The sequence below is a fragment of the Podarcis gaigeae genome (assembly GCF_964106915.1).
Source record: "Podarcis gaigeae genome assembly, chromosome: 4".
NCBI lineage: Eukaryota > Metazoa > Chordata > Lepidosauria > Squamata > Lacertidae > Podarcis > Podarcis gaigeae.
The window spans coordinates 103,401,848-103,423,371 of record NC_139677.1 but is presented as its reverse complement, the minus strand read 5'-3'; the positions used below and the strand labels follow the sequence as shown (position 1 = coordinate 103,423,371).

The 21,524-nt window shown below is 46.9% G+C and overlaps 1 protein-coding gene across 1 annotated transcript in view; it reads left to right on the top strand.

Moving 5' to 3' along the window:
- The first annotated feature begins 844 nt into the window (after positions 1-844).
- PDE2A (phosphodiesterase 2A) overlaps positions 845-21,524 on the top strand; it is a 374,843-nt gene continuing 354,163 nt past the window's right edge. The window contains exon 1 of the mRNA XM_083736325.1: positions 845-1,240. Within this exon, the coding sequence (XP_083592451.1) occupies positions 1,173-1,240 (68 nt within the window). The 5' untranslated portion in view covers positions 845-1,172. The remainder of the gene's footprint in view (positions 1,241-21,524) is intronic.

The following is a 21,524-nucleotide window of genomic DNA, read 5'->3' as shown; positions in this document are numbered from 1 at the left end:
GGACCTGGGAGATCAGGGTTCAAATCCCCAATTCAGCCATGAAGCTCAGCTGGGTGACCTTGTGGGCCGGTCACTCTCCCTCTCAACCTAATCTACCTCATAAGGTTCTTGTGAGGATAAAAATGAAGGGGGCGACAGAAATGTGTGTAGCTACCTTGAGGTCTTTGGAGAAAAGCTGGAATATAAATGCTATAAAGCTCATGCACCTAGTGTTGCTTACTCACTGGCCTACAAAGAGGGGCTGGAGCAAACACCAGTTTTGTCCTGGACCCCACAACTGGAAGACCCACATCCTGGATATGTGGGGAGATGGGGAGGCTGGGCGGCAGCACCTTGAGGAAACGCATCCCTTAGAGCAGCGGTTCTCAACCTGTGGGTCCCCAGATGTTTTTGGACTACAACTCCCATCATCCCTGAGCTCTGGTCTTGCTAGCTAGGGGTGATGGGAGTTGTAGTTCAACAACATCTGGGGACCCACTGGTTGAGAAAGGCTGCCTTAGAGTGTCAGAGGCCCCCCGCTTCTGTATTGCTGTTTCCTTGATTCCTGTGTTCAGGTTTTGGGGCTGATCTCCAACGAGCCTTTGCGCCTTCACCCCTGCAGTGTTGTGAAATGCTGCTGGGCTCGCTGTCAACAGCTCAGGGCGGTGGTGCATATTCTATACCCCACTTTTCCTTTTTTTTAAAAAAACAAACCCAGATGTGTCAGTGAGCAAGAGCCAGCCTTTCCGCACCGCCTAGTCCTGGCAGAGGCGACAACACGCCTCTAACCCTCTCTGCTTTGCGACACCACGAAAGAGCTGCCACGAAACCGACCCGCGGGTTCGCCAAAGCGGGCTCCTCGCTCGCTTGTTCACGCCACACATCCACGCTCTCTCTCTCTCTCGCTCCCTCTCTCGCTCACTCCCCCCTCCTTCTGCATGCTTCGGCAACCTGCATTAGGATCCGTTACAGCATCAGCCTTGAGAGCAGAGCAGAGTGAGCGAGCGAGCGAGAGGAGAGTCCCTAACACAGCTCCATCATTTGCCTTCTTCGGTGGAGGCGAGCGCGGCTGCCTCGCCCCGGGGGCCACTGGGGCGGCATCCCTGGCCACCGGCCCCTGCCTTCCCGCCCGCCCGCCCGCCCGCCTCCTCCTCTTCCTCCTTCTGGCGAGGCTGACGAAAGGATGAGGAGTCATGGGCCAAGCTTGCGGCCACTCCATCCTCTGCCGGAGCCAGCAGTACCAGCCGGCGGCATCTGACTTGTGAGTGGTTCGTCCTTCCCTGGCCGCCGCCAGGAGTTCGGAGACTTATGGGGAATTTGGGAGGGGGGAGGGGGAGAGGGAGGCGGACGGGACCGGAGCCGAAGGAGCCTGGCTGGCGGAGAGGCGGGGAGAGAGAGACAGAGAGGCGAAATCGGGAGGTGGAGAGAGTTGGAAAGGAATGCAGGCAGTTCGGAAATAGCAGCCAGGAAGAACAAAAGGCTTTGGAGAAAGAGAGAGAGAGATGGCGGGGAGGGGCGCGCGCGCACACAGAAACGCTGGGAAGAGTGAATAGACCGAGATGGGAACGCGGGGGGTGGGGGGATAGAGGGGGAAAGGATGATGGAATGTGGAAGGAGAAAGAGGGGGTAAAGGGGGGATTTAGAGGGGGTGTGTGGAGAGAAAAGTTCTGCCTGCAGCCGGATGGAAAGCGTTGAGCTGGACCAAAAAAAAAAAAAAAAGCCAAGAGGGCTTTGCTCCCCTCTGGGCTGGTCCCTCGGCTGCAGGCACACCTGTCCAAGGTAGAAGGGAGTGGGGCGCGCGGCATCCCCCTCCCCAAGCGGTTGCCAGGGTGACGCCGAGGGATGCTGTGCTCCGCCTGCCTTAGAGCATCCCTGCATCCCACGCCGGCCGCCCTTGGGTACCTCTCGGCGAGCGCTGTCCGTGGTGCTGAAGGCGGGAGGTTGCGCGGAGCAAGGCGGAGCGCCTGGCGAGGGGAAGGGCGAGAGGGAGGAAGATGCTGGCTCCACATGGGCGACTTTGCCAGGTGCGGAGACACCTGAGGATGCGGCTGGGCAGGTAGCTGGGATTCCCCTCGCTGAGCTGGGCTGCTCCTTCCTCCGGGGTTGAGTCGGTGTCACTGTGATGGTCGGCTGGCCGGGTGCAAAGAAGGCAACAGTTTGGGGTGGGGGTGGGGGGTAAAACGGTTTTGGTCAAGTTCTGCCTTCCGTTTCCTCCAGGATATGCTGGCGCAGGGCGGGGTGGGGAACATCCTCTGAGGGAACAGGAGCCTGAAAAGTGTTCCACCGGTAAGGCGAGCTCCCCTTGTCGTGTTGATACAGGGAACCACATTCCTCAAAGTTTGGTTGCTGCTCAAAACTAGAAATGCATGGAAAGGTGTGGATTGTGAGGTATGGAAGGGCTACTTTGGATCTTGTGGGGGGGTCAGTCGGATTCCCCTAAGAGTGGTCATTTGATGTTTGCAAGCATTTAAAGTGACATGTCATAAAGAGCGAAAGGTGAAAGTGGTCCAGTGAGTGGCTGCAACCTTGTTGTGGTTTTAAGCTTTGCATCTCTTTCATCCAGAGCGCTGGATGTTTGGCACCATGTTGAGAAGAAGCCTCAGTTTGGTTAGGGCTATAAACGAAGGTCTCTCCCACCCCCACCCCACCCCAGCTGGTTTTGTGTGCTCTTGGGCTAAAGGGAGGAAGACCAAGATATTGTTATTTCTGCTTAGATTGCAGTATGTGGCTTGCTTCAGAAGAGACACATCACTTTGATGGTCTTCAATGAAAGGCAGAGGATGGAAATGGAATACATTACTTGCTATCCAGTGCCCTGGATCAAGAAACGTCTCCCCTCTTATCTTTTAAGCTGAAGGAGCAAATGCTCTTGTGATCTTCCATGATCTGATGGTGTGGTTCGCTGTTCCAGTTGAAAAGTGGAAAGGCTCAGGCCTTTGCATGTCATGGAGTTGCACTGGTGCAACACCCAGGGAGTCTGTCTCGAGTGGTGCAAATGCTCTGGTGCAAGTGTGCAAAATGGGGAGGAAGAGGGTGTGGGAAGACACAAGTCAAAGGAGTGACAGCAGCAACTCCAGTCCTGAGCAGGACAAAATACACTTCTTGCAGGAGTGCAACCACCAATGATGATGCTGATGATTTATTTGTTGCATTCATATCCCTCCTTTTTCTCCAAGGAGCTCAAGGTGGTGTACATAGTTCTCCCCTTCCTCATTTAACCCCCACAACAATCCTGTGAGGTAGATTAGGCTGAGAGGCCATGACTGGCCCAAGGTCACCCAGGCCCTAGGCCTACACTCTAACCATTATGCCACACTGCCTCTTACCAAGACTCCCAGGTGCAACAGACCACAGGATGCTGAGTAGGTATTGCAGCACAACGTACAAACAGTTGCACACCAACAGCCCTATAGAATAAAACTAAAATCTCAGAAGTTTTCAAGTGGTTCAGGTGACAATTTTCACAGATGGCTGAGGAAGAGCCCTGTGCTGCTCTGAAGCTTGGCAGCCTGCCAGCACAGCTAGTCCTCTAGAAGAAGGCAGGCAGGCCCCATTAAATGGTACCCACTGAAGACACTGAACAGAACCATCCTCATTATCCATTCTATGTTGAACAGGCCTTCAAGAGCCTACTTTTTGTGCTATGCTTTGATACTTTGAGCCCACGTGAAAGTCCTCGCTTGCCTACATCTTCCAGATAATTAGGATGACTTGCGCATTGTGGAAAATATAATGTGAGAAGTGGGGGCACACCATGGTCATGTCTCTGGCAGTCATGCTAGGGGTTGTGGGAGTGGCACAAAAACCCGTTGTGTGACCCACTGTGCTAATGATGTCATCACTGCTCTTCCGCTATTTACACAGGTCACGTAAACCAGCTGCTGTGCTTGTAGACTCTTGTAAAGCCTTTAGGCGAAGTAGGTATGTTGTCCTCCCCCCACCCCCTTTTATGAATATATAAGAGCAAAACACACAGCCAGGGAATAAATAGAAACACATCAGACTGTTAAAATGACAGCTAAACTTCAAGAACCAGTTCAGCTCATGCATATATGAAGTCATCTCACTAGGCAATTTGGGGCAAGGTGTCATCAGCACACTGACGATGCCCAGATCTCTTTCTCTGTAGCATCTTAATCACAAGAAGCTGTGCAAGGCCTGGAACGGTGCCTGGACTCAGTGATGGCTGAATGAGGGCCAGGAAACAGATTTTGAATCCTGGCGAGATGGAGACACCGTGGGAGGATAGTTCCTGAGTCTGGATAATTGATCCATTGTCCCATGGTTGATCCTGCAGGAGTTGTGTGGCCAAAGCATACAACATGGGCTCAAAAGCTGGTTATGGGGAGCACATGGCTCCCATGTTGCAAAAACTCCACTGGTGACCCGTCTGTTTTGAGGCACAATTCAAAGTGCTGATATGACCTATCAAGCCCTTTAAGGTTTAAGTCCAGGCTATCTGAAAGACCGTATTCCCTCATATGAACCTACCTGGGCTCTGAGGAAGACTTTCTCCCACCACTCTCACAGGGACATTTGATGGGGATGTGGAAGAGGGTCTCCTCAGTGGTGGCTTCTCCTAAACAACTTTGGAACTCCCTCCCTAGAAAAGCCAGACTGGCTCACTCCTGCTTTCCTTCTACCAACAGGTGAAGGCAGTTTTATTCCAGCAGGTCTTTGGGAACTGACTGCATTTTAAGGAAAGGGAGTTTAAAGAGTGCTGTGCTGATTTTTATTATCTGTACTTCAATAGATTTATATATATATATATTGTTTTAATTCTTTTAACGGTACTGTTTGATATATTTTAAGCTATTTGTGTTTTATGTACTTGTGTGGTTATGGTTTGTGGAAGCCACTTTCAGTCCTGGTTTGGGGCCTGAGATATTATTATTATTATTATTATTAGCTTTGAGGAGGTGCTCTCTTTTTTCAGAAAGTAGTGTTGGCATAAAGGTGTTATAAGAGGCTCCTGAATTACGATCCTCAGACAGCAGCAAAAGTGTCTCTTCTTGGCAGATTTATACCGAAACTGACACTCATACGCATCTTAATAGAGGGATAATCTTCATGGAACATGCATACAACATCAAAATATAGACATCCATTGCTGCAATGGGGAGCAGCCCAGCAACAAATGTCTACATTTCTTTGGTTTGAGAGAATTAGCTATTTTTTTCTAGCCATGACTAAGCTCTCTCTCACACACAAAACATACACACGAGGAGAGGCATAGATGGCCCACAGATCGCCTCCTTAAATCTGCTCTTTTCTGGGCTAAACATCCCCAACCCCTTCAACCGTTCCTCATAGGGCTTGGTTTCCAGACCTTTGATCATCCTGACCACCTGCCTCTGCACACTTTCTAGCTTGTCCACACCCTCCTTAAACTGTGGGGCAGGGCGAGGTTTTAGTCTCACGAGGAGAGGGCCCATCTCTCTAGGCTCCCCTCTGCTCCCTCCAAATATTGGAGTGCCTTGCTCACTTTCTGTGCACAAGCCTTGAGGCCATTGGTGCAACTCTCTCGGTGTCTCTTTCGCACGATGACGCTAGTCTCCCTGCCTTGCATATGAAAACCCACTGGAACCATTTTCAAAAATCATATGCCGGCTGCTGAAGCAGGGTGTCTCCCTGGCTCTTGCAGCCAGCAGCCTGGCAATATTAAATATCCAGCCCGAGGTGTTTTGTGCTCTGAGTCTTGATCTGCTTATTTACCCCCAGCGGCTGCTGGATGGAAGTAGGTCACACTGCATGAGTTGGATCGTGTCTTCCTCTGCACTCACTGCATGGTCATTGCAGGACATCCAACAATTGCTCCTCCGCCTTCCATTGACCGGCCCTTTGTCCTCGCTTAGTAAACTCTTTCTCTCTTTCCTCTCCTTTTCTTTCTGTATATTTATTTACTTATCACGTTTCTATACTTATCACGGCCTAGGACCTTCGTACCTACGGGACCGCCTCTCCTGGTCTGCCCCACGGAGGACCTTAAGGTCCACAAATAACAACACTTTGGTGATCCTGAGCCTCAAGGAGGTTAGATTGGTCTCAACCAGAGCCAGGGCCTTTTCAGCACTGGCCCCAACGTGGTGGAACGCTCTGTCACAAGAGACCAGGGCTCTGCAGGATCTGATTTCTTTCTGCAGGGCCTGTAGGACAGAGTTGTTCCACCTGGCCTTTGGCTTGGAATCAACTTGATCCCCTTCCCCTCTTTCTTTTTTCCTTTCTCCTTCTGTGATGGAACTCCTATTTGGGGACTTCCCTGGCTTTTTTCTGGCCCACTTAGGACCAGTCTGGATAGCTGGCCTTGGTGAAGACTTGGCGTTTTCATCCCCAAAAAAGTTTTTGATTTGAGTTTCTACTGAAATGAGGCTGCATTTTAATGCTGTATTTTGATCTTGTTTTTAAGTTGTATTTTAATCAATTGCTTTTATACCTGGTGTTAGCCGCCCTGAGCCTGGTCTTGGCTGGGGAGGGCGGGGTATAAATAAAATTTATTATTATTATTATCCCACCTTTTCCTCCAAGGAACTTAGGGTGGGTCACGTGGTTCTCTTCCCTGTGAGGTAGGTCAGGCTGCATGGCCATGGCTGCCCCTCCAGGTCCACCCAGTGAGCTTCATCACCAAATGATAATTAGAACCTTGGCCTCCTTTGGTCATGGTTCCCATTTCATCATCACAACAACCCTGTGAGGTAGTCCAGGCTGAAAGGCAGCCATCGGTCCAAGTTGAGCCAGTGAGTTTTATGGCCAAGAGAGAATCTGAACCCTGTTCTCCCAGGTCCTATTCTGACACCACTGCATCATAATTTTCTGTGAGCCCATGTGGACTCCTACCTACCAACAGAGGAGAGGACACGTAACCTGAAAAAGTAGGGTACGGTGTTCTCCATTAGCCTTGAGGTTGTTGCAGACCCAGGAGTAATGTTTCATACAATGGTTTTGCTTGGTCATCTCTATTCATGAAAATGTGGCGTTATTTGTTTAATTATTATTTTTGCAATTAATTCTAATGCATGGTGAAGGTTAGGATCTGTATCATGCAATAAGGCTTGTCCACATTTACCACTTGGAATCATAAAGTTGGAAAAGAACCTAAGGATCATCTAGTCCAACCCTCTGCAATGAGGAATATGCAAGGATCGAACCTGCAACCTTGGTATTATCAACACCGTGCTCTAACCAACAGAGCTATCCAGGCTCCCTTGATCTCTTCATCATCTGTAAGAACATAAGAGCCTTCCGGATCAGGCTGGTGGCTCATCTAGTCCACCATCCTCTTCTCACAGTGGCCAACCAGATGCCTGTCGGAAACCTCCCAAGCAGGATTCAAACACAAGGGCATCGCTATCCTCCTGTGGTTTCCAGCAACCGAGATTCAGAATCAGACTGTGGAGGGCAGAGCATTGTCATCGATAGCCCCTTCCTCCTCCATGAATTTCTCCCATCCTCTTTTTTTTTTTAAAAAAAATATTTTTTATTAGGAACTTCAGCATAACAATTTATCAAAAACATATCATCCTCATTCCCCCCCTTTTCCCTCCCCCCTCACCAAGAGAAACCCACCCTCCCGCCCCCACCCGGACTTCCCTCAGCTCCTCTCTCTGGTTTTTCAACACATTGTTCTCTGCATATTATAAAATTGTAAAAATCCTTAAATTATCTGTCTGTATGTTGCCAATAATAAATTTGTGATTGTTTGTTCAAAACCTGCCACGGAGGCCAGTTCATTTTGTTGTTTCTTTAGCTACTTTGTTAAAGGTTCCCATTCTTCTTTAAAGTCACAGTTGTCCTTTTCACGCAGTTTGTGCATCAGTTTCTCCAGTTCCACATAGGTAGTCAGTTTCCATTGCCACAGTTCTTTGGTCGGGATTTCCTCGTTCTTCCATCCTTCTGCTATTAAGACTTGCCACCGTTGTCGCATACATGAATATGTTCTTCAATTTCCTTGGCAGGTCTTTTCCTACAATCCCTAACAAAAATGCTTCAGGCTTTTTTACAAATGTTAATTGGAACATTTTCTTCAATTCATTGTATATCATTTCCCAGAATTTTTTAATTTCACCTCACATATGATTTTATCACACCACATATGATAAAAAGTCCCTTCTTTTTCCTTACATATGTTTGAACCGGTTTTGAACCCATCCTCTGTTAAGCCATACAAATTGGTGTCCCTCACAGCCTCCTGTGGGAGGGAGTTCCGTAGTCTAACCGTGCAGTTTCTTTATCTGTCCTGAATTTCCCAGCATTCAGCTTCATTAGGTGCCCATGAGTTCACACACAGCCTCACAGAAGTCTGCTTTGAAGATGCGTCCTTCTATTGATATAGACACATCCTTGATATTCTGACAATCCCTTCATTTCTTCCTCTCTCTGCTTGACTGACGGGATGAGAGAGAAAGGGAGAGAGAGAGAGAGAGAGAGAGAGAGAGAGAGAGAGAGAGAGAGAGGAACATCTGTGGGATGGGATGCTGAAATATCGGTTGACATGGTGTGATAAAAGGAACATAATATCAAGGCAGCTTATCATGTATTTATGCAGCATGGAGGCACATCTTATCAGAGCAATTATGCTTAATAAATGAGTTGCAAGACAACAGAGACCCCAGAGTGAATAATTGCCTTATTGGGCCATACCCAGAGCTAGGTTAAGGCTTGACTGCCTTGCTTACGTAGGAAACTGCAAATTCACCAGAACCTAAGTGATGGAAATGCAACTCCTTCAAGCTTTCAAGGGTGGTTTTTTTTGGGGGGGGAACAGTTACTGTCCCATACTTGGTTCACAGGCCGTGACTGACAGCGTGTCAAAAACCCCAGAGGGGTTTTCCTAGAATAGAAAAAGAGGAAAACGGGATCCTTTTGTGTCTGCTCTGCCTGTGACATTGCAAAGCTGCCTGGGTGCGGAGGGAGGCCAAAATGTCTCCCACAGGCCTCAGGGTGATTTCGGTCTGTGAAAAGAGTACAGAGGACCGACAAAAGATTTTTTTTTAAAGCCAAATGTTCAAAGAAGAACATGGTCTAAGCCCAAATAAGGAACCCTGGAAGAAAAAGGAAATGTTTAGAATTTTTTAGTTTAGAGAAAAGGCAAGTACAGTGGTACCTTGGTTCTCAAACTTAGTCCATTCCGGAAGTCTGTTCCAAAAATCAAAGTGTTCCAAACTCAAGGCACGCTTTCCCAAAATGCAAAACGGATTAATCCATTAATCCAGACTTTTAAAAACAAGCCCTAAAACAGCAATTTGACATGAATTTTACTATCTAACAAGACCATTGATCCATAAAATGAAAGCAATAAACAATGTACTGTACTGTAAAATAAATAAAACAATATTGTAGATGATAAAAATAAAAATTAATTTTTTCCTCACCTGCGCTGAAGATAGTCATTGTTTGGATGATGGACTTTTATCCATTTCTGCAGTCACACAATCAATCAATCAATCAATCAATCAGTAGCTGCACTGGGATCCACACAGCCACAAAACAAATTAACTGAAAAAGCCTTGAAACAAAAAAAAAAAAACGCAAAATAAATAGCAAAAACAAAAGCACCAAATATAAGCTCCAAATTTCACCTCAGAAGACTGCAATCGGAGACGGAAGGCTTGAATTACAATGGGTGGGACGCAAATTAGCAGTGCAACAGGAAACACAGGGGGACAAAAAATGGGGCACGTTCAGCTTCCAAAAAAAGTTAAAAAACCGGCACACTTACTTCTGGTTTTGCAGTGTTCTGGTTCCAAGTTGTTCATGAACTAAGCTGCTCGAAAACTGAGGTACCATTGTAACAGGTGGCACAATAGAAATGTATAAAATTATACAGTGGTGCCTCGCAAGACGAAATTTATTCGTTCCGCGAGTTGCTTCGTCTTGCGATTTTTTCGTCTTGTGGAGCACGGATTCCCTGGGTATTAACGGCTTTAAGAAAAAGGAAGCAAACCCGCAAGACGTTTTCGTCTTGCGAAGCAAGCCCATAGGGAAAATCGTCTTGCGAAGCAACTCAAGAAACGAAAAACCCTTTCGTCTTGCGCGTTTTTCGTCTAGCGAGGCATTTGTCTTGCGAGGTACCACTGTACATGGCATGGAGAAAGTGAATAGAGAAACATCTATCATCTATCTATCTATCTATCTATCTATCTATCTATCTATCTATCATCTATCTATCTATCTATCTATCTATCTATCTATCTATCTATCATCTATCTATCTATCTATCTATCTATCTATCTATCATCTATCTATCTATCATCTATCTCTATCTATCATCTATCATCTATCTATCTATATCTATCTATCTATCTATCTATCTATCTATCTATCTATCTATCTATCATCTATCTCTATCTATCATCTATCATCTATCTATCTATCTATCTATCTATCTATCTATCTATCTATCATCTATCTATCATCTATCTATCTATCTATCTATCTATCTATCTATCTATCTATCTATCTATCTATCTATCTATCATCTATCTATCTATCTATTAATCTATCTATCTATCTATCTATCTATCTATCTATCTATCTATCATCTATCTATCTATCTATCATCTATCTATCTATCTATCTATCTGTCTATCTATCTATCTATCTATCTATCTATCATCTCACGACACTAGAATTCATGGGCATCCAATGATGATGAATGCTGGAAAATTCGGGCAAGATAGAAATAAGTCATTCTTCACACAATACGCAGATACACTATGGAACTCCTTCCCCCAGGAGGCAGTGAAGGCCACCAACATGAATGAATTCAAAAGAGGATTAAATTCGCAGAATCATAGAGTTGGAAGGGACCCCCGGGGGTCATCTAGTCCAACCCCCTGCAATGCTGGAATCTCAACTAAAGGATCCATCCAACCTCTGCTTAAAAACCTCCAAGGAAGGAGAGTCCACAAGGCGGTGGGCTCTCCTTCCTTGCAGGATTTTAAGCAGAAGTTGGGTGGCCATCTGTCATGCATGCTTGAGTTGAGATCCCTGCATTGCAGGGGGTTGGACTAGATGACCCTCGGGGTCCCTCCCAACTCTACAATTCTATGATTCTGTGTGCCTTTGCATTGTGCTGTGCATGAGGGTGGGGAGAATAAAAAGGAGACCCATAGCTGTTTCCCGCTGCTTCACTGTCAGTCTGTGATTCAGCCCTCAATCACTGCCTCTTAGCTAACCCTGCAGTTTTGTCCCTCCATGGGGGACATTTTCCTCCCTGATTATCTGGTTATCCAAGTGTTTTATGGCTCTGGCATCTAAGCAAATGCACAACGCTGCCTCTTCCGGATGGCGCAGAGGCCACAGAAAGAGCGGAGCCACAGCATGCAGCGTTGGGGGACAGTAGCCCCCCGTCCTTTGCAGAAAAGACCTGGATTTCCAAAACACGATGGGACAGGGATATTTCCGCGAGGCCTCTGCGCACGCATTTCTGCTGCAAGAAATGCACGGCAGCCTCCGCAATGGGGCTCTCTTCATGAAACAGGAGGGTGAAACAATGGGGTTTATTATTTGCAATGGGCTGCCCTTCGCGGCCTCTGATGCCATGGTCGTCATTCCACCACCGAATGCCAGGCACGGGTTACAATTGTGGTGTTTATGTCAGCTGGCCTCAGAGGCTGCCTCTGCCTACGGACATTTTTAGATGTGTAGTAGCAAGACCAGCACTTTTGAGCTGCACACTTGACCGCTGTCGATGCAACCTAGAATTGCGTCAGCTTTCTCCCCTGCTGCTTCACGCTGCTGGGCTTAAATCTGGGAGGGGGCTCTGCTGAGGCCTTCTTGCCCAAACCCACCCACCCCACTCTGTGCTAGACTTAACACATTCCACCTGCCCCCATTTGCCCATGTGATCTCTATGTGATCTCTTACCTGCTGTGCCATGTGAAATGCTGTCCCTGTTTGGCCTTGTTAAAAAATGTGATGCCTTTGTCAGGAGTTCAGCCTACACTTGAGTAGGACACTGGCAGAGACACATGCCCAACTGGCATGTTCTCTCCCACCTGGTCAATCGTTTGGGAGCTTCAAAAACTTTCTTCTGCCCAAACAAAACAGCGACCGATGCCAACCAACACCGGCACACTTAGGGATGCGCAGAGTTTGCGCATTTTGCGTGACAGACCTCAGCAACTCAGCATTTTGGCTAATCTACGTTATTTACATATAAACACACACAGAGCACTGCAACATGGCTCCCTCTCTCTCCAGCATCAGACAGTAAAGAGAAAAAGAACAAAGGACAATAGTCCCACTTCACGGAACACAGGAACACAAACATCCTGTCTCCGTCACTTCCCACTCTGTGGAATGAAAACTTACACCATCATGTGATAGACAACAATCCCATGACTGCAATCATGGAGCAGGAATTCTAAGAGCCTTGTGAGTGACTTGGTATCTCTCAGGGTCCAATTCCTTCGCCCCCTGGATTCCTAGAAGTTAAACAGCATGCCTCACTTCTATCTTTCTTTTAAACATATTTTTATTAAAGTTTTCTTGGTTTACAAAGGTTTGCTCAATGTCTCTTTTTTCAAGTTACATTTTCCATAGGTCAGTTTCATTTGCTGAGACTTTAGGGTTACATTAGGAAGAAAAGGGGGGAGGGAGAGGTGGAGGGGAACAAGGTGAGTGGGGTTGGGGTTGGGAGGTGATGTTTCTAATCTGCTTAATGTATGTGTGGGGTCTGGTGTCAGCGTTGTTTCTGTGGGTTCTCTTTGTTATTCACTTGTGTTGCTTTGGTGGTGAGAGAAATAGGGGTTGGCCTAGGGTGCAGTTGCTTGTTTGTGATTGGCTGTGGTAAACTTTGTTTTTGTGTGTGAGTGGGGCGGGTGGGTGTTTTTGAATCAGCCATATTGATTTGTATGCTGGTGGTGGATCTTGTCGTTGTCTTGTAGAGTTCATGCTCATAGAACTGTAGATCGGGAATGTTATGTAGTGAGTTGAATAGGATTCAGAATGCAGCAGTCTGATTGGTCCTAGAACAATAGGATTTAGAATGCAGCAGTCTTTTTTTAAAAAATAATAATAATATTTATTAAAGTTTCAAAAAAGTTACAAAAATGCAAAGAAAAAAGAAAAGAAAGAGAAAAAAGAGGCAAAAAATACAAAGTACAGAAAAATAAAGACAATTAAAAACAAATCAGTCTTTCCATGTCTTGCCTTTCATTTGCTTGTTTCCCTGACCTCCTCACACCTCCCTTTTTTGTATTCTAGTTCAATAGTTGTTTCAGCAAGTCCTTACCATTTTTGCTTTTATCTTGAGATCTTATCTTAATATATTGTAACTTTACATTTTCACCTGTTAACAATCCATTTTTACATACCCCTTTATAACATTACTGCTAAAACCACATAACTTCATTCCAGCATCCTTCTAACATTCCTTAATTTTACAGTGTTTCTGTAAATAGTCTTTAAATTTCTTCCAGTCTTCTTCTACCGACTCTTCTCCGTGGTCTCGGATTCTGCCAGTCATTTCCGCCATAGAATGCAGCAGTCTTAATGGTCCTAGAACAATAAGGTCCAGAATGCAGCAGTCTGATTGGTCCACAGGAGCCACCCAATCTAGCTCCAGGTGGAAGTGAATCCGCAACCTGATTGGCCTACAGGTGAATCCCGGAATTAGCCAATCGTGGGGCCCATTGTGTAAACAATGCATATAAAGCAGACATTCTGGGGGAACTTCCATTCCTCCTCACCACTATGAGCTGAATAAAGAACATGAAATCCACTCTCGACTCAGAGTATATTTCAGGGAAGAAGAAGAGTTTGGATTTGATATCCTGCTTTATCACTACCCAAAGGAGTCTCAAAGCAGCTCACATTCTCCTTTCCCTTCCTCCCCCACAACAAACACTCTGTGAGGCGAGTGGGGCTGAGAGACTTCAGAGAAGCGTGACTGGCCCACGGTCACCCAGCAGCTGCAGGTGGAGGAGCGGGGAAGTAAACCCAGTTCACCAGATTACAAGTCTACTGCTCTTAACCACTACACCACACCGGGACCCAAAGAATCATCTAGTCCAACCCCCTTCAATGCATGGGAATTTCATTTACACTCCCAATCCCACCCCCCAGGAGCTTAAGGGCTTAAGGTGCTCAAACACACAATTTCATTTATATCCCACTTTCTCCAAGGAGCTCCAGGGGGCATACGCTGTTCCCCACAACAACCCTGTGAAGCAGACTAGGTTGAGGGGAAATGACTGACCCAAGGCCACCCAGGGAGCTTCATAGCTGAGCGGGGATTTGAACCCTAGTCTCTCCCAGGTCCTAGTGTGACACTCTAACCGCAACACTATGCTGGCTCTGATAATCCACCCTGCTGATAATACAACTATATATATATTGCTGTGGTCTTGAAAGACCTACACTGACTCCCAGGACGTTTCTGAGCACTATTCAAAGTGTTGGTGTTGACCTTGAAAGCCCTAAATGGCCTCAAAGGCCCAGTAGACCTGAAGGAGCGTCTCCACCCCCATCGTTCTGCCCGGACACTGAGGTCCAGCTCTGAGAGCCTTCTGGTGGTTCCCTCCCTGCGAGAAGCCAAGTTACAGGGAACCAGGCAGAGGGCCTTCTCAGTGGTTGCACCCGCCCTGTGGAACGCCCTCCCACCAGATGTCAAAGAGAATAACAACTACCAGACTTTTAGAAGACATCTGAAGGCAGCCCTGTTTAGGGAAGGTTTTTAATGTTCAATAGACTATTGTATTTTAATATTCTGTTGGAAACCGCCCAGAGTGGCTGGGAAAACCCAGCCAGATGGGTGGGGTATAAATAATAAATAAATAGTAATTATAATAATTAATAATAATAATAATTTATTATTTGTACCCCGCCCATCTGGTTGGGTTTCCCCAGCCACTCTGGGCGGCTTCCAACAAAGATAAAAGATACACTGAAATGTCACATATTAAAAACTTCCCTGAACAGGGCTGCCTTCAGATGTCTTCTGCATGTCAGGTAGATGTTTATCGCTTTGACATCTGATGGGAGGGCGTTCCACAGGGCGGGCGCCACTACCGAGAAGGCCCTCTGCCTGGTTCCCTGTAACCTGGCCTCTCGCAGTGAGGGAACCGCCAGAAGGCCCTCGGAGCTGGACCTCAGTGTCCGGGCAGAACGATGGGGGAGGAGACGCTCCTTCAGATATACTGGACTGAGGCCGTTTAGGGCTTTAAAGGTCAGACAGCACAGACACTGCAGCTGTGGAGGCATGTTTTGAAGTGTGCCGGCCTATTGTCAGGCAGCGATGTTTTCCTGCTGCATCTTTAGCTACCTTGCTGTGGGTTAAAGCCTCAGCGCCTAGGACTTGCCGATCGAAAGGTCGGCGGTTCGAATCCCTGTGGCGGGGTGCGCTCCCGTTGCTCGGTCCCAGCGCCTGCCAACCTAGCAGTTCGAAAGCACCCCTGGGTGCAAGTAGATAAATAGGGACCGCTTACCAGCGGGAAGGTAAACGGCGTTTCCGTGTGCTGCGCTGGCTTGCTAGATGCAGCTTGTCACGCTGGCCACGTGACCCGGAAGTGTCTTCGGACAGCGCTGGCCCCCGGCCTCTTAAGCGAGATGGGCGCGCAACCCCAGAGTCGGACACGACTGGCCCGTACGGGCAGGGGTACCTTTACCTTTACCTTTACCTTTTGAATTGGTGGAAGACAGGCTATTATCAGAGGCAATGACTCCCGCAAATCGAGAAGAGGAGAGCCTTTGGCGATGGCTTGGGGGGGAGCTGTGTCAGCATTGGCCTGGGAACAGGGGTGCTGCAAGCATGACTCTGTTTCTGCAGGGAAACACGGGTGTGCTTGGGATGTTATCTCCACAGAGAGGTTCCTGGTGTACTCATAGAATCGTAGAGTTGTATGGGAATCGCATTTAAACAACTTCTGACCTTCCAACCTCCATTTGAAAACCTCTAGTGAAACGGAGCCCACCACTTTTGAACAGCTCTTAACTGTCAGACGGCTTTTCCTGATGTTTAGTCAGACCAATGGCTCCAAGTTGCAAGAAAGGGGATTTCTACTACAGTGGTACCTCGGGTTAAGAACTTAATTCGTTCCAGAGGTCTGTTCTTAACCTGAAACTGTTCTTAACCTGAAGCACCACTTTTGCTAATGGGGCCTCCTGCTGCCGCTGCACCACCGGAACGCGATTTCTGTTCTCATCCTGAAGCAAAGTTCTTAACCTGAAGCACTATTTCTGGGTTAGTGGAGTCTGTAGCCTGAAGCGTCTGTAACCTGAAGCGTCTGTAACCCGAGGTACCGCTGTAAACACCAGGAACAACTTTCTGGCAGTAAGAGCTGTTCAAAAGTGGAACAGTCTCCCTTGGAAAGTTGTGGACTCTCCTTCGTTGGGGGTTTTTAAACAGAGGGTGGATGGCCTTCTGTCAGAGATGCTTTAGCTGAAATTCCAGCATTTTAGGGGGCTGGACTAGATGACTTCTTGGGTCCCTTCCAACTCTGTGACTCTGTGCAGATGTGACATCGCAGCCACCCCTCGTCTACCTCCACTTTGTTGTTGTTGTTTAGTCGTTTAGTCCTGTCCGACTCTTGGTGACCCCCTGGACCAGAGCACGCCAGGCCCTCTTGTCTTCCACTGTCTCCCGCAGTTTGGTCAGACTCATGCTGGTAGCTTCCAGAACACTGTCCCACCATCTCGTCCTCTGTTGTCCCCTTCTCCTTGGGCCCTCCATCTTTCCCAACATCAGGGTCTTTTCCAGGGAGTCTTCTCTTCTCATGACGTGGCCAAAGTCTTGGAGCCTCAGCTTCAGGATCTGTCCTTCCAGTGAGCACTCAGGGCTGATTTCCTTCCGAATGGATAGGTTTGATCTTCTTGCAGTCCATGGGACTCTCAAGAGTCTCCTCCAGCACCAGAATTCAAAAGCATCAATTCTCCATTGATCAGCCTTCTTGATGGTCCAGCTCTCACTTCCATACATCACTACTGGGAAAACCATAGCTTTTACTATACGGACCTTTGTTGGCAAGGTGATTTCTCTACTTCTCAAGATGCTGTCTAGGCCTGTCATTGCCCTTCTCCCAAGAAGCAGGCGTCTTTTAATTTCGTGGCTGCTGTCACCATCTGCAGTGATCATGGAGCCCAAGAAAGTAGAATCTCTCACTGCCTCCATTTCTTCCCCTTCTATTTGCCAGGAGGTGATGGGACCAGTGGCCATGATCTTCGTTTTTTTGATGTTGAGCTTCAGACCATATTTTGCGCTCTCCTCTTTCACCCTCAATAAAAGGTTCTTTAATTCCTCCTCACTTTCTGCCATCGAGGTTGTGTCATCTGCATATCTGAGGTTGTTGATATTTCTTCCGGCAATCTTAATTCCGGCTAGGGATTCATCCAGCCCAGCCTTTCGCATGATGAATTCTGCATATGAGTTAAATAAGCAGGGAGACAAAATACAGCCTTGTCATACTCCTTTCCCAATTTTGAACCAATCAGTTGTTCCATATCCAGTTCTAACTGTAGCTTCTTGTCCCACATAGCTTCTTGTCCCACCTCTGCTTTAGTCCTACTCTTAAAATACAGGCCTAACTTTCACAAGACAATAGGTGCTTTATTTCAGCAGCAAGTTTCCAACCAGCCTGTTTTTATTAAACCTCCTCATAACGGAGGCACCGCCGTCTCCCTTGAGGGCTCTCGGAAGAAAGAACATAACTTAACGTCTACCTTGTTGCAATTTAAACCCATTCTTCTTGGCTTCCCTTTGGTTGCCATGGAGAGCGTTTGTGGCATGCACACACACACACACACACACCGCATTGTTCAAAGATCCATAGGATCATGTGGCTTGGAAGGAACCCATATTCCATTTTGTCCAATGCCAGTCCACAAAGCATGTCTCATGCAGAATGCCGGTCCAGATTCCTTTATATGCAGCCTACACCTGTGCGACTTTTAACAGGTGCTCAACAGGTAGACATTAAGCGAATAAAGGCTTCCACACCATCTTGCTTTGAAGCTGTTACGGCAAAATCTGAAATGAGCTCAGCCATAGACAGGAGCAAACTGCAGAAGATCCAAGTTTATTGCGCAACAGGTTCAAGGCGAGATTGAACAGTGAGAAAGGGGTGACATGAGTTTTTGAAACTCCCTCCATGTCCCAGAATACAGTGCAAAACACGTCATGAATACATTAAAGAGAGGTTTGGTTACACAGATTACATCATGAATATATTAAAGGGAGGTTGGGTTACACAGATTAACATATGGAAGAGGGAGGGGGGAATATGCAGAGCTGGAGATATGCACAGATAAACACTTCCTGGGGATGAGAAGACAATGGTCCCAAATATGCATAGTCTGCCACCTGACATTGCCTGGAGGAAAGGCTGATCAGAGTGATTTGACAGGATTAGGGTCTTAACACCTTGCTTGAGGGATTATGCTGGACAGGGGAGGTGTGATGGAGTCCTAGAGAAATTGAGAAAACTGGCACGTTGATTTTCTATGAATTTTATAGATTTTAGTCCCTTTTGACATTGACAATTGGAAATAAATTGATATATTGTAGCGAAGAAGAAGGTGAAGAAGACATGCCCCCCCCCTTCCGTATCAAAGCGAAGAAAAATAAAAGACCGACTTTGTGTGTGGATCAGGCTGCTGTCGAAGGGGCAGGGACGGAGCCAGGTTGTTGTTTTTTAGCCTCTCCTGCTGCAAGAACAGAGCAAAGGAAGCACATCTAGATCAGCATTGCAGACCCTGACTGGCAGGTTCTCTCTCCAGGATTTCACCCAAAGGTGTCCCCCAGACCTACTGGAGATGGTGGGGCTTGAACCTAGGACCTCTTGAACACAAAGCAGACGCTCTCCTCACCGAGATACACTCCCTGTGCTCAGGGCTAAAGCGCTCTGCTACTATGGGACTCTTGGAGAGGAGAAGTGTGCTCTAGTATTTTTTATTTATTAATGCATTAATTTGGAGGTTTAAAGTACTTATTTGTACTGAGTAGGTTTGACACTGATTTGAAGGAATGTCTCCTTATTTGACATTACATTTTAACGTTACTCAATTGCAGGGGGGCTGGACTAGTTGGCCTTTGAGGGTCCCGACTCTACAACTCCATGATTCTAAAGAAGGGACTGTTCCTTGAAATAAGGAACAGGTGGGATGGGGAGCTTATTTACATTCTTTTCTTCTTCCAAAGAGCTCAAGACAGCATACACAGTCTCAATTTTTAGTACTTCAGTCAACCAGTGAGGTCACTTTTACTGAGTGGAAGCCTCACGGCTGTGGAATGTGATACACAAGTAGCAGTCAAATACAACATTCCTTAAAACAAAAAAAATTCCTTCCAGTAGCACCTTAAAGACCAACTAAGTCAGTTCTTGGTATGAGCTTTCGTGTGCATGCACACTTCTTCAGATACACTGAAACAGAAGTTTCCAGACCCTTCTATATAGTGAGAAGGTGGGGAGGGGTATTACTCAGAAGGGTGGTGGGAATGGGTGATTGGCAGATAGCTGTGATGAGCCTGTTGACGACTCTTAACGACTGCAATAGGTCTTACAGGAAAAAGCAAGGGGTGAAAAGGTGAAAAATGGCTTTGTCATGTATAATGAGATAAGAATCCAAGGTCTTTGTTCAGACCAGGTTTCTCCATGGTTTTAAGTTTGGTGATAAGTTGTAATTCAGCAGCTTCTCTTTCCAGTCTATTTCTGAAATTCCTTTGTAGTAAAACAGCTACTTTGAGATCTTGTATAGAATGTCCTGGGAGATTGAAGTGTTCTCCTACTGGTTTCTCTGTCTTGTGATTCCTGATGTCCGATTTATGTCCATTTATTCTTTGGCGTAAGGTCTGGCCTGTTTGTCCAATATAGAGAGCTGAAGGACACTGTTGGCATTTGATGGCATACACAATGTTAGACGATGAGCAATTAAAATGCCATTTTTCACCTTTTCACCCCTTGCTTCTTCCTGTAAGACCTATTGCAGTCGTTAAGAGACGTCAACAGGCTCATCACAGCTATCTGCCAATCACCCATTCCCACCAGCCTTCTGAGTAATACCCCTCCCCACCTTCTCACTATATAGAAGGGTCTGGAAACTTCTGTTTTAGTGTATCTGAAGAAGTGTGCATGCACACGAAAGCTCATACCAAGAACTGACTTAGTTGGTCTTTAAGGTGCTACTGGAAGGAATTTTTTTTGTTTTGACTATGGCAGACCAACACGGCTACCTATCTGTAACTACAACATTCCTTGTTTTCCTAGAGTGGACATGTGGGGGAATGTTTAGTCCAGCCAGTCAAAAACTTCCAGTTTCCTCCTGGCTGGGACACTCTTCTTTTGCATGTGACTAGAGGTGGGTGTGACTTTACCTGTCCAGGTGATAAAAGGACGAGTCACACACACACCAAGCCCCCATATGATGTGTCTTGTACTCAACATATCATATGGGGACTCTCAGTGAGGCAAAATGGGGGGCGCCATGGCAGTGGGCAGCTCCTGGAGCCAGCCAGAGCCAACTGAGCTACCAGGCTGCCTCTGGGCTGCTGAGACTGCTGCTGCCGCCGCCACATTTCCTGGGGACATTAGATGAAATCTGGGGGCATTCCAGGGATGGAATTTGTCCGGGGACAAATTTGCAAATCCAGGGACTGGCCCCAGTAAACAGGGACGTCTGGTAACCCTAACTTGGCGTCCCTTCCAACCAGCGCTGTCTTTAGCATATCCACCGCCAGGGTGCAAAGATCCGCCCGGCCCCTCCAAATTTAGCCCCCAAATTAACTTTTATTATGCTCATGTCAAACACCACGCTTACGCCTTATCTCTTGTTTACGAAAGAAGGGAGGAAAAAGAAACAAACTTTTTTATTTGCTCATTTGTTTACAATGCACTTGTACAGTGCTACCTCGGTTTACATACGCTTCAGGTTACAAATGCTTCAGGTTACAGACTCCGTTAACCCAGAAATAGGACTTCGGGTTAAGAACTTTGCTTCAGGATGAGAACAGAAATTGTGCTCCGGCGGCACAGCGGCGGCAGGAGGCCCCATTAGCTAAAGTGGTGCTTCAGGTTAAGAACAGTTTCAGGTTGAGAACGGACCTCCAGAACGAATTAAGTTCTTAACCCGAGGTACCACTGTACTTAAGTATACAACACCACCACACTTAAACTTATAAGTATTGTTTAGGTACCTACTTAGGAGAAACATCAGTCGTGTCAAAGGGCCACTAACCCCGCAGCTGAATAGCAGCTCAAAACAATACGTAACATAATATTTTGATGTAAGAGTTAATTTTGCACACCATTGTGAATGACAAGCGCTGTCGTTGAGTCTGACAAGTGCAGCTGCTGGGGCGGCACGTCTTTGGTAAATGAGCGCACAAAGTCGAAAGTCCTTTAGTGAAACAGTAGGTATACATTTTGGTAATACCTAGGTATACAGTCATACCTCATGTTGCATTTGCTTCAGGTTAAGCATTTTCAGGTTGCGTCCCGCGGCGACCTGGAAAGATTACTTCCGGGTTTCGCCGCTCGCGCATTCACAGATGCGCAAAATGACGTCACGCGCATGCACAGAAGTGGCAAATCGTGACCCGCGCACGCGCAGAT